This window comes from Lethenteron reissneri, chromosome 10, assembly GCF_015708825.2.
Source record: "Lethenteron reissneri isolate LAM-NWPU_2019-01 chromosome 10, ASM1570882v1, whole genome shotgun sequence".
Classification (NCBI taxonomy): domain Eukaryota; kingdom Metazoa; phylum Chordata; class Hyperoartia; order Petromyzontiformes; family Petromyzontidae; genus Lethenteron; species Lethenteron reissneri.
Window position 1 is genome coordinate 1,976,563 of NC_083788.1, and position 26,826 is coordinate 2,003,388.

At 47.3% G+C, this 26,826-nt stretch overlaps 2 protein-coding genes across 10 annotated transcripts in view; one reads left to right on the forward strand and one right to left on the reverse strand.

Annotated features, from left to right (window-relative positions):
- Positions 1 to 26,826, reverse strand: part of LOC133340807 (zinc finger and BTB domain-containing protein 46-like) — a 134,718-nt gene that overhangs the window by 15,827 nt on the left and 92,065 nt on the right. Inside the window, exons 1-6 of one of the 6 annotated variants that reach the window (XM_061549216.1) lie at positions 24,355 to 24,434; positions 8,740 to 9,010; positions 6,355 to 6,615; positions 4,447 to 4,702; positions 2,191 to 2,307; positions 142 to 624 (exon numbers count right to left, since the gene is read on the reverse strand). In XM_061549216.1, coding sequence (XP_061405200.1) covers positions 142 to 624; positions 2,191 to 2,307; positions 4,447 to 4,702; positions 6,355 to 6,615; positions 8,740 to 8,856 — 1,234 coding nt within the window. In that variant the 5' untranslated portion in view covers positions 8,857 to 9,010; positions 24,355 to 24,434. Of the gene's footprint in view, positions 1 to 141; positions 625 to 2,190; positions 2,308 to 4,446; positions 4,703 to 6,354; positions 6,616 to 8,739; positions 9,011 to 11,512; positions 11,768 to 24,354; positions 24,435 to 26,826 lie in introns of those variants that run through there. The other 5 variants (XM_061549214.1, XM_061549218.1, XM_061549217.1 and 2 more) reach the window with 5 other exon arrangements.
- The window catches only part of LOC133340813 (tumor protein D53 homolog), a 31,738-nt gene continuing 21,668 nt past the window's right edge, over positions 16,757 to 26,826 (forward strand). For all 4 annotated transcript variants that reach the window (XM_061549231.1, XM_061549234.1, XM_061549233.1 and 1 more), the window contains exons 1-2: positions 16,757 to 16,964; positions 22,556 to 22,728. In XM_061549231.1, the coding sequence (XP_061405215.1) occupies positions 16,946 to 16,964; positions 22,556 to 22,728 (192 nt within the window). In that variant the 5' untranslated portion in view covers positions 16,757 to 16,945. The remainder of the gene's footprint in view (positions 16,965 to 22,555; positions 22,729 to 26,826) is intronic.

Genomic DNA, 26,826 nt, shown 5'->3' on the forward strand with positions numbered 1-26,826 from the left:
ATAGCTATGGCTCAATCCAAGAAACCTGGTACCACTTTGACAATGCTGCTTTGTTGCCGGCCAAAACAAAAGCAAAAATCTGACCCACATATTGTCTGGCGAGACTATGGCTGTGCCGGCAGCCCTACCCCCACCCCGTACCGAACATCCTGCCGGTGCCGCCCCCCTCTCCGGCGGCGGTTAGGTTCTCCGTCAGGATGGTGTAGGTGAAGCAGCCGGGGCTGCCACCGGCGTGTCCGGCGTGGGCCCCGGCGCCGTCTCCCTCCTCACCGTCCTCTCCCCCGTCCTCCTCCTCCTCGTCTCCGACTCCTCCGTCGAGCGGCACCGCCATGCCCGAGACGTCCATGCCGTCCACGTCGCCGTAGCCGTGGAGCGGGGGGGCTCCGTCGTCGTAGTCCGGGGGTGCCGCTCCGTCGTCGTAGTCCGGCGCCGAGCCGTCGTAGTCCACCGTGGGGTCGTCGTAGTCCGGGGCGGCTTCCTCGCCGTAGTCCTGCGCGGCGTCGCCGTAGCCCGGTGTCGCGTCGTCGTAGCCCGGCGTGCAGCCCCCGTAGCCGGCCCCCGAGTCGTGGTAGCCCGAGGAAGGTCCATCGTCATAGCCGCCAACGGGACTACCAAACTCAGCCCCTAAAGCGGAAACGCACCGGAGGTCGGGAGGTTAGGAGTCACCTCCCAAAGATTGACGGCTTCTCTTCCCCTTGGTCGCCGCACTCGTGGCGACCACTCTAATGCCCGTGTCGACAACAGGACCTCCATCAGCCTGCCTAATCATCAACGACACCGTGCACCTGCCATGTTATATTCCCAACCAACAAGTTGATTACCCCATTTTTTGCCATTACATTTCTAGCAATGGTCGCAGACACCTGTACACAATTGCCAGCAATTTATTTTCAAGATGCTCAGTTTTCAGCTTTACGATCCTTCACAGTAACACAAAACAGCTTCCCATATCCGTCTCTCCACATAAAAGATAAATGTATTATTTTACACATCCCATTGGCCACACGACCTTCTGGGAATGCATACATTCAACAGAATTGGTTTAAAGCAAGCATATCTCTCGACTGGTTTTGACATCAGCAGTCAGGCTTCCATAAACAATCCCCATGAGCTACCAGATTTTTAGAGGCAAGGACACCCTCTCTGTTAGGGTGAATGGATCACACAGATTCATCAAACTCTAGCTGTGAGCATTGAGGTCGCTACACCTAGCTGGCCAAGGTATGGCAGCACATAAAGCGATGATTTTGCCTCTGTTCGACGATTGTCACTCCCCTCGCAAGCATGGGTTTTCCTCTGGGAATTCCTGTTTGTTCCCACATGTGTAAATACTCAAGGGAGTCGGCCAAACACCTCAAAAGTAGTGCTAACAGAGCTTGGACAACTGTCGGTGCCCGCTTCTGGGTGCCTTCCCGCTTGCGTATCTATCTTAAACTCTGCAGCGTTTTCAGATGCCGTTTTCATGAATTAGGCTATATTGAAGCACAGTTGACCAACAATTATCCGGTGTAGGATTATCCGGCTTCAAAAATGATTCGGCAGTCCCGGGCCGATCTGACAGCAAAACCGCTTTAAAGGCTTTACCAGTCCGGCGATCGGCACCACGTGTGTGACAAAAAAGTAGCTACGCTTGATTTCAGTGTCAAATATTATATACAGTGCATTATACACTACATACAATAACTTTAAACAACGAAAAGGCTGCAAGGAAATACAATTTTCACGACTAATAACGACAGTAATAAAAACATAAAATAAACGGTGGGATGCGGCGAAAAACGCATATTTGGCGTTAGCATCAATCCGGCGATCGCTAAACACATGGTTGTTGAAACAAGAGCGTCGTACGTACATTACCTCATACTGAGTCTTCGAGATTGGAGTAATAAGTACACTAGAGTAAATTCAATAACTTTTTACAGGAGGATATTCTGCCTATTTTGTATGTTTTATTTATGACAATTTCATATCGGAGACACATTTGAAACACTAAAACAACATATACACAACATATAAACACAATGTTATGCAAGAATGTGCAAAAAATAATCTATTTGAAATAATGATGTGATTATCCAGCGTTTTGAAAATTTAGCACCCCCTTCCCCCAGAAGCTGCCAGATAATCAATGATCCACTGCATAAGATTATCCTTAATCATTTGATATGACATCATGCCCTCGCTCCTTACCAGGGTAGAAATCGATCGTGTTGCCAGATGCGTCGATGATCCTGTCCTGTTCGCTGTCCAGCAGCCCGTCCCTATCCTGAGGTTCCATCTTCACGCGGTTGGGATCGTATGCCACTGCTGAGGAGACACATACACGGGTGGTCACACAAAACAAAGATCCCCCGAACACAAGACAAAGGGGATTGTGTAGCCAAAGCCACACCCGATATTTTATTATTTTTCTATCCATGTGGCTTTACCGAAAGACCCACAAAATAAAAATAGTATTAGTTAATCTGGGCGCTCATCCTTCTTGAGATGTTCTTGGATAGACAGACTCGTGACTTTACCCAAAGAACCAAAGAGTATGGATTCCTGCAGTCACGAAAGCTTCAAATCAAGATCAAATTGTAAATGTTGTGGGTTTGCTCTCCAACACACTGGCGGTGTGCTGAAGTTGTAACTAATTGACACGTTTTGTTCATTGGCTGTGTGCAGGGTGGAGGTGGCTTTATGACACATTATAGACACATTTACATGTATGCGATCTAACCCAAAACACTTGATTATTAACTCAAAACTACATTCCGCAGTTGATGGCAATCAATCTGATAACTTCATCATTTTGGCGTTTCACAACAATCTGTTTTTGTCTCTCACAGAATGCGTTTTCTTTATTTTTGACATTGCTTGCCATAATGTCAGTCTGTTTACATACTAGTGCAATCACCTCTCCTTGGACACGTGTCCATTCACTGATGAGCGCTCACTTAAGCCCACACGCAGCCTTTAATTCCCGCTGACTACATCCACCAGGTTGGAGAGTGGCATATTAAACTAAAACTATTCTTTATTTTACCAGGTAAAGCCTACTGAGCTATGCAGCTCTTTTTCAAAAGCGACTGGTCACAGATGATAGAACAACCAAGTGACTAATCACGTGGAAATGGCTACCAACAGCCAAATACGATAAATGCATTTTGATTCTAAACGTGGAGGGGAAAAAATCGGGGAAAAATCCACACGACCACGGGGAGAACATGCAAACTCCAAATGTACAGGCGTCAGGGTTGGGATTGAACCCACGACCTCCTGCATATCAGGCGAGGTAGTTACCATCTCGCCGCCGTGGCACGAGCATCATCCACAAGTGCAGTGGTGCATGCTGAGGAAGAACCCCTCCAGAGTCCTACAGACGGTGGCGACGCTCTCCCTCGTATACTCCGCAGCTGAATATTATGGTGGTAACATGGAGTTGCAGTGCACGTACAAAATCTTGGACGTGAAACTGAACATGGAATGCATACCGTCGCCGGAGCACTGAAATCTGCGCCAAAATCGCAGCTCCCAGTGCTGACGGGCACTACACCACCCCACATTCACCAAGCAGCAGCAGCAAGGACGCAAATCATGAAAGGGCCAAGTCAACCCCCGTCCCCGCCATACTCGCTTGATATCCCACAACACTTTCAGGTTAGCTACTCAAGATGCCGGGCATAGCCAACAACCTTCACACTGATGGCAAACAGAATGGAGAGACGCACAAGTGACCAACAGAGACCTCATTGGCGACCCAACTAAACCCATACTGTGGACCACAGTGCAAAATTGCTGATTTGCTCACCTTCCACAAAAGTGGATGGGGAAACAGACAGTTCCACAGGGGCAACCGTGGAGTGGAAATAAGCAACAGAGCCACATGGTCACCTGGCTGAGTGGCCATCAAGACAAGTGAAATGTGATGGCACCGGAGCAATCCACGAACTCACAGGCTGAGTCGTCTAGTCACGCCCTCCCTCTCCTCGCTCTCATCATCATATCTTGACGTAATTAATAGAGTGCCTTAACCACGGCGGCACTTTACAGAGAAGTCAGAATGGTACAATGTGTGAACGTAATGGTGGAGAAAAGGTCAATAAAATGGGGTAGCAATGGGCGAATCTGTGATGCGTAAATTGATGACAATACATGATAAATGGATTCAATGAATGGGGAATGAGTGATAGCCATATAATGAGATAATAAGAATATGAAGGAACAGTAGATTAAGGGGTCGTTGGGTGAGCTCAGGAAAATAAGTGAGTTTTGAGTGAGGAGCGGAAACTAGTGAGCGAAGGCGACTGCTTAATGTGGAGGGAACTTTTTTCAGTGAAGCGGGACGAGAATAAACAGAGAGGGAGCGCGTGGATTGAGCACATCTTCGTCAGAGGAGTGGGCGGGCATGTTTGGCGATGCCCATGCCGTCTCCTCCCTCCCTCCCCCAGGTTCCCCCTGTACCGTGCTCGCTCTCGTCGTTGTCGGAGGAGTGGGCGGGCGTATGCTTGGTGACTCGCACGCTGTGCCGTGACTTGCGTGGTCGCCCCCTGCCCTTGCGCACGGGCGGGACGGGCACCGGCTCGGGCCCCACGGCTTCAGCGTCGCCCTCGGCGCCAGCCCCGCCATCGGCACTGACCCCCTCGGGCAGCTCGGCATTTGGCAACACCGGGGCAACGACCGACAGTCCAAGGGACTGCTCCGTCGGCACACTGCCGTCCTGAGACGAAAACAATAAAGAGCGGCAGAAAACAATGAGACAAAATACATTGGGGTGAGTGAGTGGGTAGCTGCATGTGGGTGGGCGAGTGGGCGAGTGTGCGACTGGGTTAGTTCTGCTCTTTGGTGGTTAAAAACAACATGGATGAGACAAAACAGTCAGTCAGATAAACAGATTCCTCAACATTGGTGGCTGAATCAACCAGCACAGTTCTCACGTAAAGTAGCCATGGTACAGTCGTAGAGTGATAGAAAAATATGGAGTTGTAATGGTAAAGAGACTGCCAGATGGACAGTGCGTGCGTGCTGGGAGCGATGAGGCTTATGTCTTGATGGTGGTAGATGTTGGGTGATTAGTATGTTGGGTGGTGGTGGATTTTGGGTGATAAGTAAAACATGAATAAGCATTAGTACAATTTGAATAAGAGTAGTCAAACATTAATACGCAGACACATGCCTGCTTCCCATTATTCAGCAGCATTCGATTAAACACTTGCAAACTCTGGATGAGTATTTACATGAGTTTTCATATTCAACGTCTCATCAGCAGTCAGGTTTATCGACACAATGTTGGTGAACTGCAAGCTAGCTGTGTGTGTACGTGTGTGTATGGCCTCAAGGTCCACATGGCCTGGCACAAGCGTCGTGGTGATGTCACCGCCACTTAGTGGCGAATGGCGGTTGTTGTTGTTGAGCTCCCTACTGGTTCAACCATGTTATTAACTGCTTCTTCTATTTAGTTTGTTGTCCTTACCTCACACCTCCGATTAGCACGGTTGGCTACGTACGGTGTGAAAGAAGTTCAACATACATACATGTACTCTGATGATCTGGTGGTTGCTGCTCACTAAGAGAAGGAGGTTCTGCTGCTGCACCTGGAGTGTACTACTAAGAGGTGGAGCTTTACCATCAGCCCCACCAAAACTAAGCACCTGCCTGGGTATTTTGGATCCTCCAATACTCCACCCCTCAACTCCCCATGAGTGATGGGGCAGTTGTTGAAAGAGTAGAGAGGTTTATGTACCTGGGTAGTGTGCTCATGACAAACTCCGGTTTGGCAGCAGAGATCTCACTCTGAATCAGCCAAGCGGCATTGTCTGCATATCGCTGCGTGGAGGCTACCTGGTCTATCGCCCTACACGAAACACTGGGTCTTCTTGGCAATAGTCATGCCCTTATGCCTTCTCTTTGCTTTTGAAAACGTGGACACTCTAATGGATCATCTGCACCAGTTTGAAACTTTCAGGCTGGATGGCCTATGATCCATCCTGAGTTTAACCAGTCTGGATTGTGTGAGCAGCTCACAAATCCTTAAAAGATCTGGATACATTCCCATCAGTGAGCTCCTCCAGTGGGCAAGGTTGCGTTGGCTGGGTCATGTCGCTCGCATGCCCAGCAACTGCATGCCAAACGAGTTTCTCTTTTGCAGGATAGAGGGGGTTAAACTCTAGCTCGAGAAGAGGTTGGCTGGTGTGGTGGAGGCTATACGGTGGAGCGTGGTATACCAGTGTATGCGTGAATGACTATTTGTGTGTGGGTATAATTGAGTACGCTCACGACTACATACGCATGTGCATACCCGTGCATGAAAATGCACGCGCATGCTTGCGTACCTGTGTACCTACGCGTCTGTGTATACCGGTGCGCGCGTACCTTGAAGGAGGTGCGGATGTAGTGGTCGCACAGGCGCACTAGCTCGGTCATCTGCAGGTAGCTGGCGGCCGACATCACCTCGATCATGTTGCGCGAGGAGAGTATGACACGCCCCGAGTACATGTAGTCAAGGATGGCAGCGAACCCAGCAGCCGTCACGATGTCCAGGTGGATGACCACGACCTGGCCAGGGCGCTCTGCCTGGCCCCGCAGGAGCGCACGGACGTGCGGACTCGCCGCAAACAGCACGTTGCGGTGGGCCTGTCAAACCGGGACAGAGAGAGATGTCATCTGGGATATGTTTGTTTTATTTTGCTTTACTTCAAGCCTAACAGCAACAAACAGTGCTCGCAGGGTTGCTGGGTTTAGAGGGAGATGGGTAGGGGTCCATGGAGTGTAATTCTGTGATGTTGAGTTACCTCTGTATCATTCTTGGACGAGATTAAGCGGTCAGTGTGTTAGACAAGAGTCCTCAACATGGGTGGAGGAATGGACAAATAAGCGTTCACGGGAACAGCAATCATTGCAGTAGCGATAAAAGAGTCAAAAGGAAGCAAATAACGGCGGGTGAGCAAGGGACACCAGTGACTGGAGTGGATCAGTGAGTCATCAATCGATCCGACTGCTTAACATTAAATTATTTTAACTATTCTGCATTTTACCACGCAAGGCCCACTAAGCTATATAGCTCTTTTTTCAGAAGCGACCGCCACAAATGAAAGCTCAACGAAGTGGCTTATCACGTGGAAATTTATAGCAGCCAAATTACCCGAAAAACATGTTTCTAAATTTGAAGGAAAAAACCAGAGGACCCCGAAAAAGATCCACGCGACCACGGGGAGAACACACGCACTCCAAATATACAGGTGTCGGGATCGAACCCACGATCTCCTGTATACCAGGCAAGGTAGTTAACACCTCGCCACTGTGGAGGCCACATGCAGGGAAGTAGAAACTGGGTGCTCCATCCCAGATATGACAACAGGATTCCAGCTTTGGACAAATTTGTGCTTTGTAAGGCAACAGTGATAATTGTTGGAATTACAGGTGACTTTGGCAAAGAATGGAAAACCAAGCTTTGACGTGTCCTTAGAGAGATTAGTAATTGTAATGAATTGACAGGTGAGAAAAGATTGTTGTGCCAATTAGATGAATGGTGTTACTATGGATAAGAATTTCATTGTTAAATGCGATGGGAGGAACTGTGGAATAGCCAGCCTTGCATAATTATCATTGAGGAACTGTGGTATTGGTGGACCTGTGTAATAAAATCATTGACTGAGTTTTTATAGTTGAATGTGACCAGGTTTTTGCAACCCCAATCAAGTACAGGCATCCCCCGCTATAAGTAGCCGCAGTATGTGTTGTTTTGCATATACATTGCTGATCAATCAGGGAACACATGTCCTTATAAGTTTAATGTTTCGCATATGCTTTGTTTAAAACAAATGTGTGCAACAAAAATATTTGCACAATTTTTTTTACTTTAGCAGCGCACATGGTAAACACGGACTCTCTTGCGGTGTAACCGCACGCGCGCGTCGTGTGGACTGACTAATTTCCCTCCGCCACGTGCTCTGCCTCCGTTTCCCAGCCTGCCATTTTGCGTGGTCGATGCGTACGTTAGGTAGAAATATAGCACGAGGTTTAGGTAGAAATATCGCGTTAGGTTTAAAAAAAAAAGTACAAAGGGTTGAGTAAGATGGTTTCCAAAATGCGCAGTCAATGGTGATCGTGCCACTGGCAAAAAAAGGCAAAGGAGAAGCAGCCAAAGAAGAAGCAGAAGTATTAATTGAGAGGTTAAATTAGAAGTTTTAAAGCATTTTGGAGCAGGTGAAAAGGGCAGTCGATATTGCCAGAATACTAGGGCTACCCACGACCTCGGTGAGAATTATTGGGAGCTAATACAGGAAAAAGTCTAGAATGTGCTCAAAATGTGGCACCTTTAACTGCCACTAAACTAACTCATATAGCAGTTGTGGAATTCTAGAAAGCGTGTCACGACTTTTAAGTGTCTGGATTGAAGATCAAAATCGGCGTAGCTCTTCAACCATCTCTGGTAGGTTTGATCAAATTACGCATATTTATTATTAGTTAAAATGTATGTTATTAACTTATTACTATTTTTTTGTATACTTCATGAAATGTAGTCACGCATTTTTTTCTCTCTCCAGATACGCCAGCTCGGAACGCAACCCCAGATTTTACATAATATATATAGCGTATTAGAAATCGCTTTAAGTAATTTCGAGTCAAGTAGCGTATCCCATGAACGCTTCCCTTACGTATAAGTGGGAGATTCCTGTATTGTACTGTTGAGAAAAGTGCATCAACAAGGTGAGTTTGGCGAGCGCGGTGTCGTGAGTGTGGCAAGCAACGACTCACCTTGAAGGTACTGCCTTGAACAACGACATGGCAATCGCAGTGCGTGCCGTTCTTGCGTTGCAGGTTCAGCTCGCTGGCTAGCGCTCGCAGATAGCACAATTCGGGCTCCTCAGCCATTTCAATCCCACACAGGAGCAACTTCCACAACACCCCGACACCTGCTGTAATGTACAGGTGTGTCCTGTGATGCTCCAGTATCTTGCGGTGTCCCAGAATCTCATCACCTCCTGTTGCAGATCATCTTGCACACCTTCCACCACCAACTGGAGGACTGCAGACATTTTGGAAACAGCATTGACACAGTATAAACACAGCATAACCACAAATAATTCTTCAAAAAGCAATCAAGTTAATTTACTGTATAGTGCACAATTAGAATTGATTCCAGGTCTGTGGCATGCTTTCTTTTTAGAAAGTTGCTGAGCACAGGCCCAAAGGTCAAAAATATCAAGTGGAAAGCAACCAACATCACTACCTAACTTGCAATAGGTAAGTTACCACGTTTCCAGAATCGAGCAAAATTATTCTAAGAGTTTGGTCAAATAAAACACATTGAGGGAATTCCAACGTGAAGAAGTGTGAGGGAAGAACGAAAAGTGTTGTGACCTGCAGTGTGGCGTTTGAGTGGGGATGTGAGTGGCTGAATGGGTGAGAGTGTGAGTCGGTGAGTGTGAGGAATCAATGAGTGAAGTTCACAGAACAGTAACCATGTTAAGTAGCGATAGAATGATGGGCACATGGGCAGCGTGGGTAGGTTGTGAGTTGAGAGGCGAATGAATTGATTGATGGTGCATGTTGGCTAATAAGTAACACGATTAATTAACTTCATCACGATTTATTCCCATATCCGTCCCTCTACATAAAAACATTTTTTGACACATCCCATTGGCCACACAACCTTTTAGGAGTTATTTTCAACGGTTTTATTTAACTTGACTCCTGTCTGTCGTGGTCAAATCTTGTAATCAAAATTTAGTCTACTTCCTGTTGTCCAATCAATTAAAAATTTTGCACACGTACTCCGATCCGGTGACAATGCATGCCTGTATCAAAATCGGCATCAATTCATCAATTGGCTCCTTTCAAGCAATTGCAATTTTAGTATGGACGCCTTATATTAATTATATAGTTTTGTGCAGGTCAAAAACGCCGCGGTCCCTCAAATGTGGAATCGCCTCGCACAAGAAGCAGGAGCCGCGTGTCTCAGGCGCGCCTGCTCCGTGTCAACGAGTAGAAGATTCATTATAAAATAAATCAATTATTGCAAGTAAGCGTTTGATGTGCGAGCAGGCACCGCATCATTGAAGTACTTCTCGAGGGTGAATTAAACAAAAGTTGTTAATAAAACCGTTGAAAAAAAACTTTTTTTCTCTTCGTCGGTTTGATTTCCCCCCAACGGAATCGGTGAGTACAGATTCTGGATGGGCTTGACATTCAACGTCTCATCACCAGGGCCAGGACTACTTGAGCCAACGTTGGTAAACTGCAATATATTTCCATAGTAGATGGGTTTTTGTGGGGATTAGATCGCGTAAATAAAAATGTGTCTGTCGTTAAACGCGCCACCGACCGACACAGCCAATTTAGTCACGTAAACAAAAACACGCCAATTCGTCAGTTCAGCACACCGGTGTGTTGGAGAGTAAACCAAAGAACATTTACAATTCGAGTACAACGTTTCGCCTCCAATTACAACCAGCCTCGCCAGAATAATATTGGCCACGAAAGCCGACAAAGATGTGTATCGGCAAGGCCCCTCTCTATGTGAGGTAGTAAAAGATCTTCATGGTGAGTGGGTGAGTGGGGTTACCGTGGCGCAATCCGAGTTCGATTCCCACTCACGGTCTAGACGATTATCTGAACCGGTCCTGGGCCTCCCCTAGGTCGACTCTGCCTCAAATGAGTACCCGGCGTTTAAACTTGGCCACTATGGAGACAAAGGCGGCCGGGCGTGATGCGAGCCACAGACCGTGCTGGCCTTCATAGGCGCTCGCTAACAGCACTCGTCCCCGGCAGTCGAGTTAAAGGCTACGGGGCGAATCTTTTGTGTACAAGTGGCTCACAACAACTTATGCTTCACTCAGTCTCACACAAAGTATACCACAAGCAGGCTCACACACACACACAGGCCTCATCCCACTCAACACACAAACTCACTTCGCATCACACCACACGCGGCTTCAACTCGCACACTACTCAAGTCTTTAGGGGCCGTCCCAGTGGCGTGGTGGTGGTGGTGGTAGGGGGTAGGGGGGGAGGCGACCCCCATATGCGAGGAGGAGTCGGGTCGGCTCCCTCGCCCACGGAGGAGGAGGGGGGGGCGATGCCGAGAAGTCGGGGGGAGGGAGGGGGCGCTCACCCCCCAACCTACCTCCTCCTCCTCCTCTCACCCCCCTCACTGGGGGGGGGGGGCGGTGCTCTCACTCGCCCGGGGAGGGAGGAGGGGGCTGCTGCTGCTGCTGCTGGGAGAGGGGGGGGGGAGTCGCGCCCTCGGCCACGTCAGCGCCAGGAATGCGGGGGAGGGTCCCCCCCCCACCACCACCCCCCACCGCACCCCCCCCTACACACCACCCCTAGCCGCCACTACCCGCGGCCATTACGGGGCCACGCGGGCCCTCGCCAGACTGCCCCCCCCCCCAAAGCCGCCTGAGTCTCACTCGCACCCCCCCCCCCCCATCTCCTCTCGCTTCCCCCTCACACGCGCCCCTCGCTCGCCTCGCGAAGCCGCCGCTGCACCCCCAACACTGAGACCGCCATCGGTGGCTTCACTCACCGCGTGTTCCCCCTCGGCGCTGGGGGGGGGGGGTGTGGGTGGGGGGCCCGTGGCAAATGAGGGCTGATGAGGTCGGCAGGCGAAGGGAGTCGTCGTTGAAGAGGGGAGTCGACGAGCAGTGGCCGAGAGGCCGCGGGGGGCTCGGGGAGCGCGCGGGGAGTCCGAGGCGCGCGTCTCCCTCTCGTCACCTTCGCGCCGCGCTCCCCCCGCGCCACTTCCAACACGGACTCTGCTCACTTCCGGCTCCGACCGGAAGTCGGGCGGCGGGAGGGCGGGCCCCGTGGGTGGGGGGGCGGGCGTTGGACGCGCGTGACGTCATCACGTCGGAAACGGACACTCCGGCGGTTTAACTTTTGCGACGCGGTGACGTCATCGCGTACGAGGACCCTGTGAGACGTCCGTGTGGATGGGGCGGGGGGGTCGCAAGGTGTTGGTGACGTCATCGCGTAGGACGTCCGGGGGGTGGGGTGGGAGAGGAGACGCCAGGTGGGCGCGTACGTCATCGCCCATCAGGATGTGTATTGTCACTGGAGGGAATCCGAAGAGCAATGAAGCTCTTCTTCACGTGTGTCGAGGAGGGGCGGGTAGGAAAGTTGCAACAACAAACAATATTAAACAAACAAAAAAACGAGCGCAGTGCAAAGTAGAGAAAAAGTTAAGCATGTCACGAAATAAAAATACATGCAAATAAAGTGCAGTATATAAGTCCGATTTTTTTAAACACTAAATGCAAGCTCGGGTAAGACAACACAGCAACAAAAACAGCCCCAGACCACACAGAAAGACAGCACACAGTCCCTAAAATAATGGCACACTGCAATTGAACTATCGATACACAAGAATCAAAGTTGCAAGTAACATTTGTGGCTGCAGCCAGCACGAATCTTCTGCATCAGGATTTTGGAAGGCGCGCGGCAAAAAAAAAACAACCCAAAAACGGACCACACTATTCTGCAATGAAATCCCCTGCTGTGTGATGGTCTCGTGTGCGGTAGGAATAAACATTTCATTGCGGAAGGTGATGGTTTACAAAACCAAAAGAAAGGACGAACGGGTTGAGAAAGATGAGTTCCAAACGCACAGTGAATTATTGTCGTGCAACTGGCAAGAGAAAGTAAATGCAAAGTATTAATCGCAGGCGGAGTTTGACTTCTATATTTGTGGGAGGGGGGCAGGGGTTCACTTTGTCCCTCACATTAGGAATCGAGGGTGCGTACAATGAATGAATTAGTTTTAATCTAAATCGTAAACTCCTAAATGTAAATTAATAAAGGTGTCAATTTTGTGCGGGGCATCGCCCCCCATGCCCCTCCATACTCCGCCTGCGGTATTAATCTAGAGGTCAAATCAGAAGTTTAAAAGTTTCTTGAAACAGGTGAAAGGGTAGTCGAAATTGCCAGAATGCTTGGCCGACCCCCGATCTCAGTGAGAACTATTCGAGTTAATGAAGGGAAATCTGGAGAATGTTTGCTGTACTAGAAGCGGATGCCAGCAATACTTTATTTGGGTAGAAGAGATGACTGCTCCAGGTTTATAAGCAGCCAAAGATCACCTCACTCTTCTGCTGGGTGGAAAAACTTCAGATTTAAAGTTCAACCCTTTTTTCGATTACCACTTGGAGACACCAAAGTTCATTCCAGACCCGTATGCCTGCTGTATATTTGGAGTTTTATGTTCTCCCTGTGGTCGCGTGGATTTTCTCCGCCCCCCAGGGTTTTCCCTCCACATTTAGAAACTTGCATTGAGAGTATTTGGCTGCTATACATTTCCACATGTTCAGCTACTTCGTTGAGCTATGGTTTGTGGCCAGGCCGCTTCTGAAAGATATCTCTAAAGCTCAGAGGGCCTTACCTGGTAAAATATATTTTCTATAGTATTATAGTATTTTAATATATATAAAAGAACATCTCCATTTTGTTTGGCGATCGAACAAAACAAGCCTGGGTCACAAGGTAAGTTTATCAAGAATGGTTTAATTCGCATTTCTGCCCAGCTGTTAAGGAATATTGCGACGAAACAACTGGCATTGCTTCTCCTGGACAATGCCCCAGGTCAGGACGCGGCAACCAAAATAACAAGAAGTGACATTTATGTCGAATTAATGTGAATACGAGACTCTGGTCCTTAATAAAATAACGGCACGAAGCAGTCCTTGAAGAGCCGCATGCGGCTCTGGAGGTGCAGGTTGTCGACCCCTGTCCCAGGTCATTCAACCTTGACGACTTATCCGAACATGTTCAGGCGATGATTCTGCCACCCAACACGACGTCATCGCTGCAACCTACGGATCAAGATGTTCTCGCCATATTTAAGGCTTATTTTCTATACCACACCTTCTCCCAGCTCATCAGGGAAATGACGTGTGGTGGAAAAGGTCAGCAAGGGACTTTAAGCGTGGCTACAATGCCCTGTCGGCCATTGGCAGCATTAGGGGAGTCGTAGCAGGAAACACGTGTCAAATATGGTGTGTGGCGAAAAATACGGCTCAAATGTGTCACCAACTTCAAGGCATTCAAGGAGACAGTGCCAGAAATTATACGTGACATTGTGGGAGTGGCCAAAAGAAGCTGACTGGCCTCGACAATGTGGAGGAGTCAAACGTGATGAGGACCTGTCAAATCAGGATCTGATGTAGCTGGAACAACGATTTGAGGAAGAGGCCGATTAAACAATCCCACCACCACCACGAATATTAACTTTAAAAAGATTATCTGAGGGTTTAATTCATTGGGAAGCACAAAAATACATTTTCAGAGAGGATGACCCAAAGGACGCAGCTGTCGAGTTAACAGGACATTGACCAGTGACATTCACTGCTAAAATGAGATGTACCAGCAGAAGACAATGCTGTCCAGCTGTCTTTGAACAGATTTTTAAATGGTCCGCCATTGAGCCAGAAGGTCTGTAGAAGAGCCCAGAAGAGAAGCAGCTTCCTCTGGTGAACGTTCCTGTGGCTCCAGCTTCATCATCATATGAAGAGGCAGGAGATCCTGCCCCTTCGTCTGCATAACTCCCCTACTGCTTACCCCAATAAGCCTCGATCAGCAAAGTTCTTCAGCCATCTCTGGTAAGTTAGAACTAATCAAGTGTTTATTATAAATTATAATGCACATAAACTGATAATCATATGCATTTTTGTACACTTCCTGAAATTTAGTCACATTTCTTCGACAATTCGCAATTGGGCAACATCGCATCATGCTAGAGGGATGCTAGTACAGGGTGACACGGTGGCAAGATGTTGACTACCTCGCCTGGTATACAGGAGCGGGTGGGTTCGATCCTGACCCTGACGCCTGCTGTATATTTTGAGTTTGCATGTCTCTCTGCCCTTGGCCGTGTATTTTTCTCCGGGTTATCCAGGTTTTTTTCCTCCACATTTAGAATCAACATGCGTTTACAGTATTCGGCTGCTATAAATGTGCACGTGATAAGCCACTTTGCTGAGCTATGATTTGCAGCCAGATCGCTTCTGAAAAAGAGCTACATAGCTCAGTGGTCCATGTGATTACCAAAACCATTGTATCAGTTGTCCCACGATCCACATGCTGAAGTCATTACTGTTCAAGTGCCGTTAACGTTTGTGCAAAGTGAGTGGAGAAAACTTTAGAGTTGTTGGATAGGCTTGTTCTCCAACGACACCATCATCATCGCACTCCCATCATCCAAGGTAAATTAAACTTTCAAATTTACAGGAAAATGTATTGATGTTTTCTTTTATCTATTTTATTCAGTTGGATTGTGCTATTATATTTGTATTATTGTACAGTTTACTTAAGTATATGGATTGTAATTACGTGACCAGTACAGTATTGTTCTGAAACATTTTCATTTTCTCCCTTATTCAGTCGGATACGGGAACTTAACCCCTCTTTTTCCATCTAAAAAATACATTCTTTTTTATTCCGGATAATCGCCTGATGAAGCTGGTTGTAATCAGCAGCGAAATGTCGTACTCTAATTGTAAATGTTGCGGGTTTACTTTCACTAATGTGCTGAACTAGTAACTAATTGGGCAAGTTTTGTTTACGTGACAACCCTGAATTAATTGGCCGTATCGGGTGGTGGCGGGTTTAACGACACATTTATGCTTACGAGATCTAACCCCAAAAACACTCTTATGGATATTTTTTTATTTTACCAGGTAAGACCCACTGAGCTAATACATCTCTTTTGCATAAGTGACCTGGCCACAAATGATGGCCCAATGAAGTGGCTTATCATGTGGAAATTTATATCAGCTAAATAATCTCAACGCCGTCTTCAACATTCGCGAATTCTATGGCGCAGATTTGCAAGCACAGAGCCCATCCCGCGGTTGTCGAGAACTTGCCGTACATGGGAAGCCGGCATACGAGATAATTATTAAATAGATAACTATTAATGATTATTGATCCCACCCAACACTCCCTCTTCCCGTGCCCCCAGGGTGTTTGGCGTCACGTGGCGCACCTGCAACGTTGCTTGGGCTTTAGAGGAAAATAACAAAGAAAGTATTGCACCGGAAAGAACTTCGTATTTTAAAGGACTGCTCATGCCACTGCTGGCGAAGACCTCCCGCTAGATGGAGCGCTAGAGGCTATTTGGTCTCCTCCACACCGACCATACGTGTTGGAATTGGGCCATTGCCACGCTTCCTGCCGATCGGCTTACCTGCGGTGGACACATTTATAATATTGTTGCACCCCTGCAGGCGCAGAGGCAGCGGGTGAGATTTACAATCAGAATCTTTATTTAAACCGGAGGAATCCGATGAGCTGTGAAGCTCTTTCTCCAGCAGGAAACTTGCACCATTGGCTCAGCTGCCGCGCCGGGAAATCGAACCGGCGACCACCACCGAGTGCAAGACAGCGCGCGGACCATCCGACCGCCTTGGCGGCCCCTTGTGGGGTCACTTGATGCAGCAAATCTCTTGATACAGCAAATCACTTGATGCAGCAGATCTCGCTGTGACGGTCCCACCTGATGACGGAGACTTGTGTTGCCTCCGAAACGTCGTGATTTATTATTTTATTTCTATTATGATTTATATTATTATTTATTTTTATTTTTTACCTACGTGACTTTACCGAAACACCTAAGAGTATGAATCCTCGCAGTCACCAAAGCTTCAAATCGAGAATTGAAAACACAACTTCGTTGTTGAAGCGCGTGCGTAATGACGTCACGAGGTGTCTGTGGGGACGTCACGTCGCCTGGTTTGTGCGCGATGACGTCATGTCGTGGGATGGCGCGCGGTGACGTCATATCGCCGGCTATGCGGATGTGTACATCGCGTTGCATCTGCACTGTACGCTACTGTACTCGTAGCAGCTGCGTTGAGTGATCGGAGTGGAGATAATCGTCCTAAAAGTTCAACAGCACGAATATACACACATCGTTAGTCAGTATAAACAGGCGGTGATTAACCTGCGACGGAGAAGAGTTGCCGGTATGGAAGCCGCCGAACAAGGTACCTCTTATATAGACATAAAGAATCGGGTTTTACCCATATACCGCCAATAAAAAAGGTGTTAAGATGCTCACGCAAACTGTGTCATTGCCATACTTTGATACTTGCAAAAAAGGGCTTCTTATTTTGTCCGGTTGCTGATGTCGATGCAGAGCAGCAACTACAATCTCACGTGCCAGGTACTCACAGGCAGCAGGCGGCCGCGTCTGCTGCCTGTGCAGTATTCTGGCTGTGACCACCTGGCAGGTGGAATTGTAACACGAGGCACGACTTCGACTGCCTCTGTAGAGAGACATCGGTGGTGGCGAGCGCGGCGTGGTGAAGATGTGACGCGAGGTGCGGTTAGAGACCAAGGCGGGGTGGTGGTGGTGGTGGGACGTGGCGTGGTGATGATGGTGGTGGTGATGATGATGGTGGTGATGATGAGGATGGTGGTGATGATGATGGTGGTGGTGATGATGATGGTGATGATGATGGTGGTGATGATGAGGATGGCGGTGGTGATGATGATGGTGGTGGTGGTGATGATGGTGGTGATGATGGTGGTGGTGGTGATGGTGGTGATGATGGTGATGATGGTGGTGGTGATGATGGTGGTGACCTGCCAGCGGGCGTTCGACACTTCACGTGGCCTCAAGGTGCACTTGGCCTGGCACAAGCGTCGTGGTGACGTCACCGCCACTTAGTGGCGAATGGCGGTTGTTGTTGTTGTTGATGGTGGTGGTGATGGTGGTGGTGATAGTGGTGATGGTGGTGATGGTGGTGGTGATGATGGTGGTGACCTGCCAGCGGGCGTTCGACACTTCACGTGGCCTCAAGGTGCACTTGGCCTGGCACAAGCGTCGTGGTGACGTCACCGCCACTTAGTGGCGAATGGCGGTTGTTGTTGATGGTGGTGGTGATGGTGGTGATGGTGGTGGGACGTGGCGTGTGCGGTGATGATGATGATGGTGGTGATGATGATGGTGGTGATAATGATGGTGGTGTGCGGTGATGATGGTGGTGTGCGGTGATGGTGATGATGGTGGTGATGATGATGATGGTGGTGATGATGATGATGGTGGTGGTGGTGATGATGGTGGTGATGATGGTGGCAGTAATGGTGATGTGCGGTGATGATGATGATGATGTATGGTGATTGGTGTGCCGTGATGATAATGTTCTGCGCTGCGTCGTCCGCTGGAGTGAGGGCGGCCAGGCGTAGGGCAGCAACTGAATCGTGATTCGGTTGAAAACGTCTCACGAGAATGCGCCTCCCGTTTATTTTGCGGATTGCGCAGCGTTTTGTGATACAATTCCTCATATCCCGCCGTATATAAACTAACAATCGTTTTCTTTATATAGTCCCAACAATCCGGTCACCGATGACTCCACGTAAGAAAGCAATAGCAGTACGTATAGAGTACGGATGGCAAGTTTGATTAAATGCCATCTATGGTGCGCCCTATTGCGGCTATGAGGTAATTAGTTTTTTTCCATGGAGGAGTTCAGTGATGTCCGTTCACGTCGGTCGGGTTGATGCGCAGCTTGCGAGAATTCCGAATGACTTATTATTTCGATTTAAAGCTTTCGTGGCTGCAGGGATTCATCTTCTTGGTTCTTTCGGTAAAGTCACGTAGAAGGGAAATAATAAAATAGACGCTGTCTCCCCGACAGACCTGGTCTTCACCTGATGACGGCTGCTTGCGTTGTGGCCGAAACGTCGTGAGAGTTATTTTATTATGTTTTATTTTTATTATTTTAGTATTTCCCTTCTACGTGACTTTACCGAAAGAACCAAGAAGATGACTTCTTATTATCATGACAATGGCGCCATAAGCAGTAATGAGATGTAAAAACAAGAGACACAATTGAGTAACAGCCTATGAACTCGTTTTGTAAGTCCACATTTCCCAAGCCGACTTTCGTTGCAGCCAATTTATTTCGACGTTTATTTATGCGTCGTGTTATAATGTTTTCAATTTCTTCCGTCATGCGGTTGTTTTTGAACTGATTGGTTGTCTTCGCCCTGATCCAATGTTGTGCTCCAAATTTAAGTTTTCGACTTTTGTCATTTTGGTGACCCAGGTTAATCGTAAGTTTATTTTACTGATTAAGCAAGTTAATGTGAAACTTGACATATCCGTAGGGCAAAGGGCCTTTTTGCTTTCGAATTTTGACGTTCTCTGGTCTAACACTGGTTGATACAAGGCCCTAAAGAAGGCTCTTGTCTCTGATGTAGACCAATCAGTTTCAAAGACCATGCATATATAATTACTAGCTGTACTACCCGGCTTCGCCCGGGACTTGTATCTACCACGGCCGGCCGCCTTTGTCTCCCCAGTGGCGATGTTAATACGCTACAGTAGTTAAGTTACTCGTTTGAGGCAGAGTCGACCTAGGGGAGGTTCAAATAATCGTCACCGGTGGTGGCCGTGAGCGGGAATCGAACTGGGTTTGCCGGGTTGGTAGCGCAGCGTAGCGTTAAGCACTACACCCACCGCTCCTCACACACCACACACGCACAGACACACACACAGACACACACACAGACACACGCAGACACACACAGACAGAAACACACACACAGACAGCACGCTAACCACTACACTACCGCTCCCCACACACCACACACGCACACACACAGACACACACACAGACACACACACAGACACACACACACAGACACAGGCAGCACGCTAAGCACTACACTACCGTTCCCCCTACACAACACACGCGCGCGCGTCCATAGGTACACATACACGCGCTTGCTGCAGACACACACGACTTTCAGGGTGCATACGGCAGTAAACGACTGAAATAATAAAGCGGCAATGCTGTGTAAGGAACGCCTTAGACCCGCATTATACATTTGTGTAATGCGAGCGTAAACACACAAACACACACAAACACATACACAATACACACACACATACATGCAGACACACAGACAGACACATAACACACATACATACACACACATACAAACACAGAAACACATACACACACATACATAGACACACACATACATACACACAAACACATCCACAGACGTACATACACACATACATACAGGCACGCAGACATACACATAAACACATACAAAAAAACCCACATACATACACACACACATACATACACACAAACACATGCACATAAACACATACACACATACACATGACCCGGCTTCGCCCGGGGACTTGGATCCACCACGGCGGCAAAACCGACATACATACACACACAGACATACACACAAACACATACACACACATACATACACACATGCATACAGACACACAGACATACACATAAACACATACACATGACCCGGCTTCGCCCGGGACTTGGATCTACCACGCCCAGCCGCCTTTGTCTCCCAAGTGCCGATGTTAATACGCCACACCAGTTACTCGTTTGAGGCTGAGTGGACCTAGGGGAGGTTCAAATAATCGTCACCGGTGGTGGCCGTGAGCGGGAATGGAACTGGGTTCGCCGGGTTGGTAGCGCAGCGTAGCGTTAAGCACTACACCCACCGCTCCTCACACACCACACACGCACAGACACACACACAGACACACGCAGACACACACAGACAGACACAGACAGACACACACACACACAGACACACAGACAGCACGCTAAGCACTACACTACCGCTCCCCACACACCACACACGCACACACACAGACACACACACAGACACACGCAGACACACACAGACAGACACACACACACACAGACACAGACAGCACGCTAAGCACTACACTACCGTTCCCCCTACACAACACACGCGCGCGCGTCCATAGGTACACATACACGCGCTTGCTGCAGACACACACGACTTTCAGGGTGCGTAAGGCAGTAAACGACTGAAATAATAAAGCGGCAATGCTGTGCGAGGAACGCCTTAGACCAGCAACACATTTGTGTAATGCGAGCGTAAACACACAAACACATACAAACACATACACACACATACATACACACACATACACACAAACACATACACACAGACATACACATACACACAAACACACACATACATGCACACAAACACATACACAATACACACACACATACATGCAGACACAGACAGACACATAACACACATACATACACACACATACACACACATACATAGACACACACATACATAGACACACACATACATACACACAAACACATGCACACACGTACATACACACATACATAGAGACACGCAGACATACACATAAAGACATAAAAAAAACCCACATACATACACACACACACATACACACAAACACATACATACACATACATACACACATACATAGAGACACACAGACATACACATAAACACAAACACACATACACATGACCCGGCTTCGCCCGGGACTTGGATCCACGATGCCCCGCCGCCTTTGTCTCCCCAGTGACGATGTTCACACACGACAGCAGTTACGCTTTTGAGGCTGAGTGGACCTATGGGAGGGCCAGGTCCGTTTCAAATAATCGTCAGCGGTGGTGGGCGTGAGTTGGAATCGAACTGGGGTCGCTCAAGCAGCTTAATGACTGTTTGTACAAAGAACATATAAATAATCGATTATAATAACCAGGCAAGAGTCCACATTATAGACTGCCAGTACACGCACTCAGCTTCATAAGCAGGCTAGAGTGTACATGATAGAGTGGCAGTACGCTCACCGAGCTTAATAAGCAGGCTACAGTGTACATGATAGACTGGCAGTACGCTCACCCAGCTTAATGAGTATTTGTACAGTGAACATTAAAGTAATCGATTGTTGGCGCGTTGGGTTTAAAAGTAATATTAATAGCACACATTGTGGTGGGGGTGTAGTGAAGAGTAGGAAAAACTTTGATGGATTTACCTCAGAGTGGCGTGGTGGGTGTCGAGGCCTAGTAGCGTGCAAAGCCTGCGGCCTCGCCTAAAATTGTCGGCTTGGAAGAGGCAGGGTACGGGTGGCGTTCCTTCCCCCCCCCCTAGCGCTCCAACAATACTGTGTAATGGATATTATTTAATTAAATACGGAGCTTATGAAAGTGGCGAAGGCGTGGCTAGCCGTTGGCAGGGGCAACCGCCGTCCAATGAAACTGCAGCCCTTGGCGAAGGCGTGGCTAGCCGTTGCCAGGTCCAATGAAAGCGGCGAAGGCGTGGCTAGCCGTTGCCAGGGGCAACCGCCGTCCAATGAAAGTGCGTATGGGCCAAAGTCCACACACACACACAGACAGACAGACATGAACGATTTTATATATATAGATCAGAGCATGTTTTTTTTTTGCATGTTCACCACTGGTATGTGTGGTTAATGCAGACATCATTCCTTGCAAAAATTGTATTTTGTTGTTTGAACAGCTTAACGCCTGTATTATTGCCAAAAAAGTTAAACTTGTTTTTATACTTTGATACTGGCAAGAAACGTTCTATGTTACGGAAAATAAATTAATAAAGGTGTCCAGTTGGGCTGAATTAACTCCAAAGTAGAATTTGATTGGTAGTTCATCTTTTGATTGAGCCATCTGACCAGTCTTGGGCACGCACGTGTATAATAAATGTGCTCGCAGATATGTGACTGTGTGTTCGTGCGTGTGTGTATGTGACCTTTCCATAGATGTGAGTCTCGGCTCGCCGAATAAATTCGTCTCTCCGGAAGGAAAGGAGGGTGAGAGGGGGCCACAGGTCTGTGACGAGGGCAGAGGCGATGCTCTCTCTGGTGGCGAGGTGGCGACGACCACGACGCTCACCGAAGAGGAGCGAGAGCTGCTCACGCTGGAGCTGGCCAAGGTAAGCGAAGTCGTCGCCTGCCTCCCACACTCAGGGGTGTTAATATAATTTAGAATGGATTATCTTAATATTAAATTATACGGTGCATGTTAATCAATATTATTACTTAAATTGTTGTTTTAATGCGGTGGGATAACACGAAATTGATTTCTCTAAGACGAAAGTACTTTGCAAACTCACTAGCTATCAACAAAGATATAGATACAGATACAATTTCAACCTAGAAGATGGATACAAACTGAGCAATCATTGGAAGGACGTTATCAACCAGTTTAAATCATAACTGGCTATGATGTTCCCATCCTACCACCTTCCGATGTTAGTTGTGCTTTATGCCCATTTCACAAGCTTCACACCAACACAGCCACTTTGTGCGACGACTTCCCCTCAGTTGCAGCTCTGAGATCTCCCATTAACATGCTAATCTCCCATTAACATGCTAATCTCCCATGAACATGCTAATCTCATTTTCACCTGGCAGCCCATTGATTGGTGGAAAACCAACCACCGTCGGTTTGACTGCCCACCACTTGCATTACCATTGGCTGCTGACATTTGGGCTACGCCCATTCAAACCCTTATAAACAGTTTACCTTGGAAACTAACCCCCCTTTTCCTGAAGACGACCGCTTGTGTTGCGATCGAAACGTCGTAGTTTTTTGGTATTTTCTTTGAACCTATCTACGTGACTTTACCGAAAGACCCAAAAAATATGACATACATATGCGTGGAATTCACGGGGTTTGTGTTGCGTGCAGGAACCAGTGTGCGTGTTGGTGTGGTTTTGTGTTGTTTAACACCCTAACCATTTAGTATCTTACAAACAACGCACAGCGCATTTTGTTTGCTTTTTTATTTCAGTGTAGTGTTGTGTACATGGCTCATGGTCTGGTTTGTTGTTATATAAAGTAAGGGTGTGGTGTGTAGGGCACGAGCTGTGTATTGTTTGCAAGATAATAACTGGTTTGTGGTGTTCTATTACAGCTACGTCTATTTAAAAAAAAGTACTTTCATGATTGTTTCTGTTCTTACGTAATAATACGCTTCCAAGCAGTACTAAGGCTATAGCTATGAGAACGGTTAAACATATATTATTTGTCTCAATTACAACAGATGATCTAATTAGTCTTGAACAAGATAGACGTAGCTGTAATATAACACCACGAACCATTTAGTATCTTACCAACGACACACAGCACCTGCCCTGCACACAACACCCTTATTCTATATAAAAACACACCAGACCATGGCCCATGTACACAACACCAAGATAATGACACAAAACACGCATACAGCAATCCCTTGCCAACCGCAGAGGTTAGGTTTCTGAAAAATGCTATGGTAGGCAAATCCATGGTTGGTTTAGTACAGGGCCTACGGGAAATAGGGGAACCACAGCCACAGCTAGTCATAGCATAACTAACTTGCCTGTGTATTAACTAAACACCGACTAAAATACAGTACATTACACAACAACATAATAAAGCATAAATAAACATGAAATTGACTTTACATACCTTTAATATTAACGATGATGATGACAATGAGGTGATGGAGAAAAGGTTGGTTAGAAGGAGCCTCCCCTCCCACTCTTTCTCCGGGCCACAGACACAACGCCACTCTTACCTTCACCACTCGCCGCACGCTTTGGGTCCATGATTAAGGGCAAAATTAACCTCCCTGCATGCTTCATACTTGTAGGCGCGCAGTGATGACATCTTCTTATTCTATTTAAGACTGGGAAAAAATAAGACTTCTTCACAATTCTGCCATTCGCCTGATGAAGCTGATTGTAAAAACTAAAACTATTTTTATTTTGAGAATAGGTTTTCCCCTTTTTTCTGGCAACAAAACACGTGTTAAGATGTTAAAACACCAAACTGAAACCTTTTACAAGGAATCATTTCTGCACAGCTGCCGTCGCTCGTGTCGTCGATGTGGCGGTGGCTCTCCGACCTTACATTGACATGCTAATCTCTCTCAATACAATGGCCACCTCTGCACCCTCGTGGTGGAGGTAGCTCTACGACCTTACATTGACATGCTAATCTCTCACAATACAATGGCCACCTCTGCACCCTCGTGGTGGAGGTAGCTGTCCGACCTTACATTGACATGCTAATCTCTCACAATACAATGGCCACCTCTGCACCCTCGTGGTGGAGGTAGCTCTCCGACCTTACATTGACATGCTAATCTCTCACAATACAATGGCCACCTCTGCACCCTCGTGGTGGAGGTAGCTCTCCGACCTTACGTTGACATGCTAATCTCTCACAATACAATGGCCACCTCTGCACCCTCGTGGTGGAGGTGGCTCTCCGACCTTACGTTGACATGCTAATCTCTCACAATACAATGGCCACCTCTGTACCCTCGTGGTGGAGGTAGCCCTCCGACCTTACGTTGACATGCTAATCTCTCACAATGCAATGGCCACCTCTGCACCCTCGTGGTGGAGGTGGCTCTACGACCTTACGTTGACATGCTAATCTCTCACAATACAATGGCCACCTCTGCACCCTCGTGGTGGAGGTGGCTCTCTGACCTTACATTGACATGCTAATCTCTCACAATACAATGGCCACCTCTGCACCCTCGTGGTGGAGGTAGCTCTACGACCTTACATTGACATGCTAATCTCTCACAATACAATGGCCACCTCTGTACCCTCGTGGTGGAGGTAGCTCTCCGACCTTACGTTGACATGCTAATCTCTCACAATGCAATGGCCACCTCTGCACCCTCGTGGTGGAGGTGGCTCTACGACCTTACGTTGACATGCTAATCTCTCACAATACAATGACCACCTCTGCACCCTCGTGGTGGAGGTAGCTCTCCGACCTTACGTTGACATGCTAATCTCTCACAATGCAATGGCCACCTCTGCACCCTCGTGGTGGAGGTGGCTCTACGACCTTACGTTGACATGCTAATCTCTCGCTTTAACATCACTAGCCCCGCCCACTTTGTTCTTGACCCTTGGGCTACACCCATTTCAAACCTTTAAAAACAGCCTGCCTCAGCAGCTTTCCCCCTCTTTTTTCTCCTGATGACGATTGCTTGTGTTGCGATGGAAACGTCGGGATATTTGTATTCTTTTTTATTCATTTTATTTTCATTTTTGTTTTAATTATTTTATTGTTTTTTTTCTTTTTACGTGACTTTACCAAAAGACCCAAAGAATATGAATTCCTGTAGTTACGAAAGCTTTAAGTCAATATTTAATTGGCACGTTTTGTTCACGTGAAAAACCTTACTTATTGGCTGTTTTGGGTGTAGGTGAGTTCGTGGCACATTTATATTTATGTGATTCTACCCAAAAAGCTTCATTATGAATTAAAGTCTACGTACAGTAGTTGATGGTAATCAATCTGATATCTTCATCATTTAGCGTTTCACAACGGCCTGTTTTGTCTCCCACTGTGTGTTTTCTTCAGTAATTACATTATTTGCCATAATGTCATTGTCTGTTTATTTACTTGTGCAATAAACACCCCAACATTTTTTCGTGTGTCTGTAACTTAACTTTATGTAACGTTATTATGAATGGTTTTTAAAACACCAAGCCAACTGCCATTTTAGGAAATGTATTTAATATCGATTTATATATGTGCATTGTTTTTTTTTACATTTTATCTGATTTCTCTTCATTATTATATTTTGTTTATAGGAGTTTGCATGTTCTCCCTGTGGTTGCGTGGTTCTTTCTCCGGATCGTCCGGTTTTCTCTGCACATTTAGAAACATGCGTTTAGAGTATTTTGCTATGATAAATGTCCACATGGTAAGCCAATTCTTTGAGCTATCATTTGTGGCCAGGTCGCTTCTGACAAAGAGCTGTAAAGGAGACCTTTGAATATCCGTGGGGGTTTCATTTTTAGAAAGTGCCGCGAAAACCAAAACAGCGATATCCAATGCTTAAGCATTACCTAAATAATGGGGTGAGGTACACAGCAACCAAAAATAGATGCACCACAATTGAAATAAGTACTGTACTCTTTGGTTCTTTCGGTAAAGTCACGTTGGTAGAAAAATAATAGATCGCGACGTTTCGATCGCAACACAAGCAATCGTCATCAGGTGGGACAACCACAGC